Below are 3,660 nucleotides of genomic sequence, written 5' to 3'. Positions count from 1 at the left end.
AAGAGGCGTTTTAGGCGCTTCACATGGCGGCCGACCAGCCATCGTCGAACAACTCAGCCGACTCCGACTTTGAGGATGTTCCGGCGACTCAGGCTGCCGCAAGCAATGAAGACTGTTCGTCTGGAGCTGACTTCGACGTGGATAAAAAGACGGGGTCAATGGACGAGCTGGCAGCAATGCCGAGGAGGCATGCTGGGCAGTGCCGAAGCGAGAGGTGCATTTGTGGCTGAGCCTACGTTTGGTACGTCACCAAAATCTCACCAAGCTCAGACGGCTCGGTGAATACGGACCGAACATTTGACCGACCAGCAGAGATTGCAGTGTCGATCAATTTGGACGGATTCAATAGGACGTGCAAGACATGGGACGAGTTTGAAGAGGAACTTCATCAGCTCCACTGCAGAGCGTTCCAACCGTTCTCTAAAAGAGAAAGTAACTCCATAGCAGTCCGGAACAAGCAGATGGAAAACTTGTGGAAGGCCAACAGTGCGACCGGCAAGTGCAAGCGCGAGGGAAAAGGTGCTGCTTCTAGACCGATGAGGGGGAAGGGGGGGGGGGGGTTCGAAGACGTACACGTGTACCATTCTCAATCCTACAAGGCCCGTGGGAATGGGGACGAAAGCACAGTAGAATTTGCCCAACGATTTGCAATGCTAAGGTCAATGTACGCGTGGCTGCAACTGCGAATAGCTCTTGGGTGGCGAAAGGTTAGACATCGGGCTGCCACAACCACAACCTGACAATGCATGCTCGGAATCACTATTCGAAGAATCGGACGCCAAAAGACCCTCAGCTTACACAGGACATGGTAGCTTGCACAGGGCCGGAGCTAGCGCGGAGGGCATTCGGCAGTATCTTCGTGAGCGTACAGTTAGTCGTGGAGTTTGTTTGGTTAAATTTGGTGTAAATGTGGTTAAGGTTATCATTGCATACAAATGTATTTTTTATATGTTGTAGTGTACATTAGACAAAATGACTTCTCTCCTGGACGTTCATAACCCCGTGCATACTATTAGGATTCGTCAAAAAGGTGGTCTCACCGGCGCGGAGCAAGCGCGATTATTGCTGGATTAATTTTGTGGGCAAAACGTCGGCAACTCAGCGGATTTACATGTCGCCGGTGACCGGAATGTTGCCAATGTAGTGACTTTTCAAACTGCGATGATGAAGAGCTTGTTCGAAGCATTTCCTGAAGGCATTATCGTGGATTCGGCTCACCATACACATTCAAACTGCTACAAATTGTTTAGTTTTGTTGTTCACGACGTATTTGGCAAGGTGTGCATTTAATATTTATCCGATTCTATTGTAATGGATGTGGTTATCTAGCTTGTACCCTTAGGGTCAATACCTATATCATGCTCGTGTAGAGTGAAGAAAACGTGAATTTGACTCGTGTTTTGGAAATGTTCAAAGAAAACAACATTGGCCTCAAAAACATCCAAGTTGTGATGACCGACAAGGCGGTCCACGAGAAGGCCGTACTTTGTGAGATGCTGCCCCAAGCACGTCCGTTGTTGTGCCAATGGCACGTGATTACTTGGCTTAAAAAGCAAGCTGCTCGCTACGTTGGAGCCGGAAAGGCGGACGTGAAGTCGTTACTTAGTATACTGGTATACGCTAAGAGCACAGAGGAGTAAGAAGTTGCCAAGGACTCTATGCTTGGAGCACTCGGTGGTGATCCTTCGTAGTCCTTCTTTAAGACCTGCGTAGAGAAGTTGGATGTGAAATAACACGGGTGGGTGCTTTACTTTCGGGGAAATGTTCCTCACCTAATGAACAACGCAAACAATCGAATCGAGACAAAGTGGGAATAGCTGAAGGACGTCACCATAAAAACATTTATATTGACCAGTTAGTGTCTACTTTTATCACGCTGCGGGAGTACGCTGAAGAGCAGTATACAGCTGAATACCATCGGATCCGAGGTCAACTACCAAGCACAATTGTCGACCCGGAAGTGGTTCATGGGTGATGTCGCGCGCTTGCGCTCACTGGATATTGCATGTGGGATATGGTGCAATCAGGATAGTACGACTCGTTTTCCGCAGAATCGTATGACTCCCAGGTTTTGTAAAATCATACGACTCTATACTGCGCAGTTATCGTACGACTTTATATGCGCAATCTTACGACTCTTCTGGTATGCTCGGGGATCCTCATCTGGGACGCAAGATGGGATAGGAGGCTGTTAAAACAGGAGTCGTAGAAGAGGTAGCTATTTTAAACGAACTCAATCCCAAACTTACTTTAGATTTTTCAACCTCGCGTTAGCAACGGTATTGAACAACAGCTTGGAAATCATCCTCGCGGACCGGCGCTGGCAGTGGCCAGGTTGCCGAGACGCAGCTGGATCCTTGTGAAGCGCCTCGTCGATTGTCAGCGTCAGAGCAGGCAGGATCATGGGCATAACATCGTCGATGTCCCACGACAACCTGCTTTGTCGCTCGCGTGGGTTGTAGTCATCATTGGGTGCTTAGTGTATGGTGATCGCCACGCCTGACATGCGTTATCCAAAAAGCGGTGTCTGTCTGTACGTGTCACGGAGGTGTTCCCAAGTATCATCAGCAGGGGACCAACCGAGCCAACTCACTCGATAATATCGCTCATTGTTCAGCGGGGCTTTGACCTCGTGGTGACTCTCCGGGTTGACCACCGCGAGCACCGCAGAGCTGATGTGTGTCGTGGTCGACAATTTGCTCAACGATCCAACGTGAAGCGTCAATCAGTGGCAGAGGCCCGTCTCGCTGGAATGTCGGCGTACTATCCATAGACGTGTGAACGTTCGGGATTGCGGATGGATGGTACTTCTTGAGGCGGCCGACGTAAAACGTCCGGTGCAGCTGCATCGGATATCGAGCGTTTACGCCTCGCCGAGTACTTTTATCACCTTGAACGACCCAATATAGAGCGGTGCGAAAAGGCTCGCGCCGAGGTTGGTGACTGCTGAATCACGAATACCATCTGTCGACAGGACCACGCGTTCTCCTGTCGTGAACAAAGCTGTGTTTTTTCTTCCTCGTTTGTCCGGGCGATCATTAGGCGTTGCACCAGAAAATCGGATACTACTGCGGAGCCGACAGCTCGCGTTGCTTGCCTCGGCCCATAGTTCACTGGCGATGCGTTCGATACGGCACTAAGATTAATCAGGTTCCGATCTGTCCAGGATACGTGAGTAGTCGTCGCGTCGTGCGACGTCGACAAAATCTTGGCCTGAGCGCGCGTCACCGCATTAACCGACGAGTTCGTTAAGGCTACACTCGACAGATCCTTGGCAATCGGTAGAGATGCCGGTCGGCTCAGCACCTGTCACTGGTGGTGTTGTATTTGGGGCGGACTCCGTGCACCCAGCTTTTTCCCGGCCCAGAGTGGAGACCCGTGGTGACGTGGGATGGCCCATGGCGGGGCGGGTTGAAACACGCGGGTGCCGCCCGTTGTTAAGAAAGAACGGCGTCAAACCAGTCAACGCATGTACCGCGTTGTTTAGCGCAAATTCTGCGGGGAGGGGGGGGGGGAAGTACGAGCTCCAATTTTTGAAAGGCGCTGCGTAGCTTCGAATAATATTTTTTGAGGACATGGTTCACACGCTCGGTCTGGCTGTCCGTTTCCGGATGGGCTGTCGTCGACGTCGATAACTTCGTTCCCAAGAGCTCAAAGCGT

At 50.9% G+C, this 3,660-nt stretch overlaps 3 protein-coding genes across 3 annotated transcripts; 2 read left to right on the top strand and 1 right to left on the bottom strand.

Moving 5' to 3' along the window:
• Nucleotides 1-23: 23 nt before the first annotated feature.
• Nucleotides 24-1,144, top strand: PPTG_22782 (hypothetical protein; the record flags this gene model as incomplete). The annotated part of the gene is made up of 3 exons (XM_008906238.1): nucleotides 24-114; nucleotides 322-519; nucleotides 1,017-1,144. 3 exons carry the CDS (start codon nucleotides 24-26, stop codon nucleotides 1,142-1,144), a joined length of 417 nt encoding a protein of 138 aa, XP_008904486.1.
• Nucleotides 1,145-1,164: 20 nt separating this feature from the next.
• PPTG_10796 (hypothetical protein) lies at nucleotides 1,165-1,640 on the top strand (the record flags this gene model as incomplete). Its single annotated transcript, XM_008906237.1, has 2 exons — nucleotides 1,165-1,278; nucleotides 1,371-1,640. The coding sequence occupies 2 exons, from the start codon at nucleotides 1,165-1,167 to the stop codon at nucleotides 1,638-1,640; spliced, it is 384 nt and encodes a 127-aa protein (XP_008904485.1).
• A 293-nt stretch (nucleotides 1,641-1,933) lies between these two features.
• PPTG_22781 (hypothetical protein) lies at nucleotides 1,934-2,849 on the bottom strand (the record flags this gene model as incomplete). The annotated part of the gene is made up of 3 exons (XM_008906236.1): nucleotides 1,934-1,994; nucleotides 2,250-2,475; nucleotides 2,630-2,849. 3 exons carry the CDS (start codon nucleotides 2,847-2,849, stop codon nucleotides 1,934-1,936), a joined length of 507 nt encoding a protein of 168 aa, XP_008904484.1.
• Between the last annotated feature and the right edge of the window lie 811 nt (nucleotides 2,850-3,660).

This window comes from Phytophthora parasitica (genome assembly GCF_000247585.1).
Source record: "Phytophthora parasitica INRA-310 unplaced genomic scaffold supercont2.23, whole genome shotgun sequence".
Classification (NCBI taxonomy): domain Eukaryota; phylum Oomycota; class Peronosporomycetes; order Peronosporales; family Peronosporaceae; genus Phytophthora; species Phytophthora nicotianae.
This window is presented reverse-complemented; position numbering and strand designations above follow the sequence as displayed.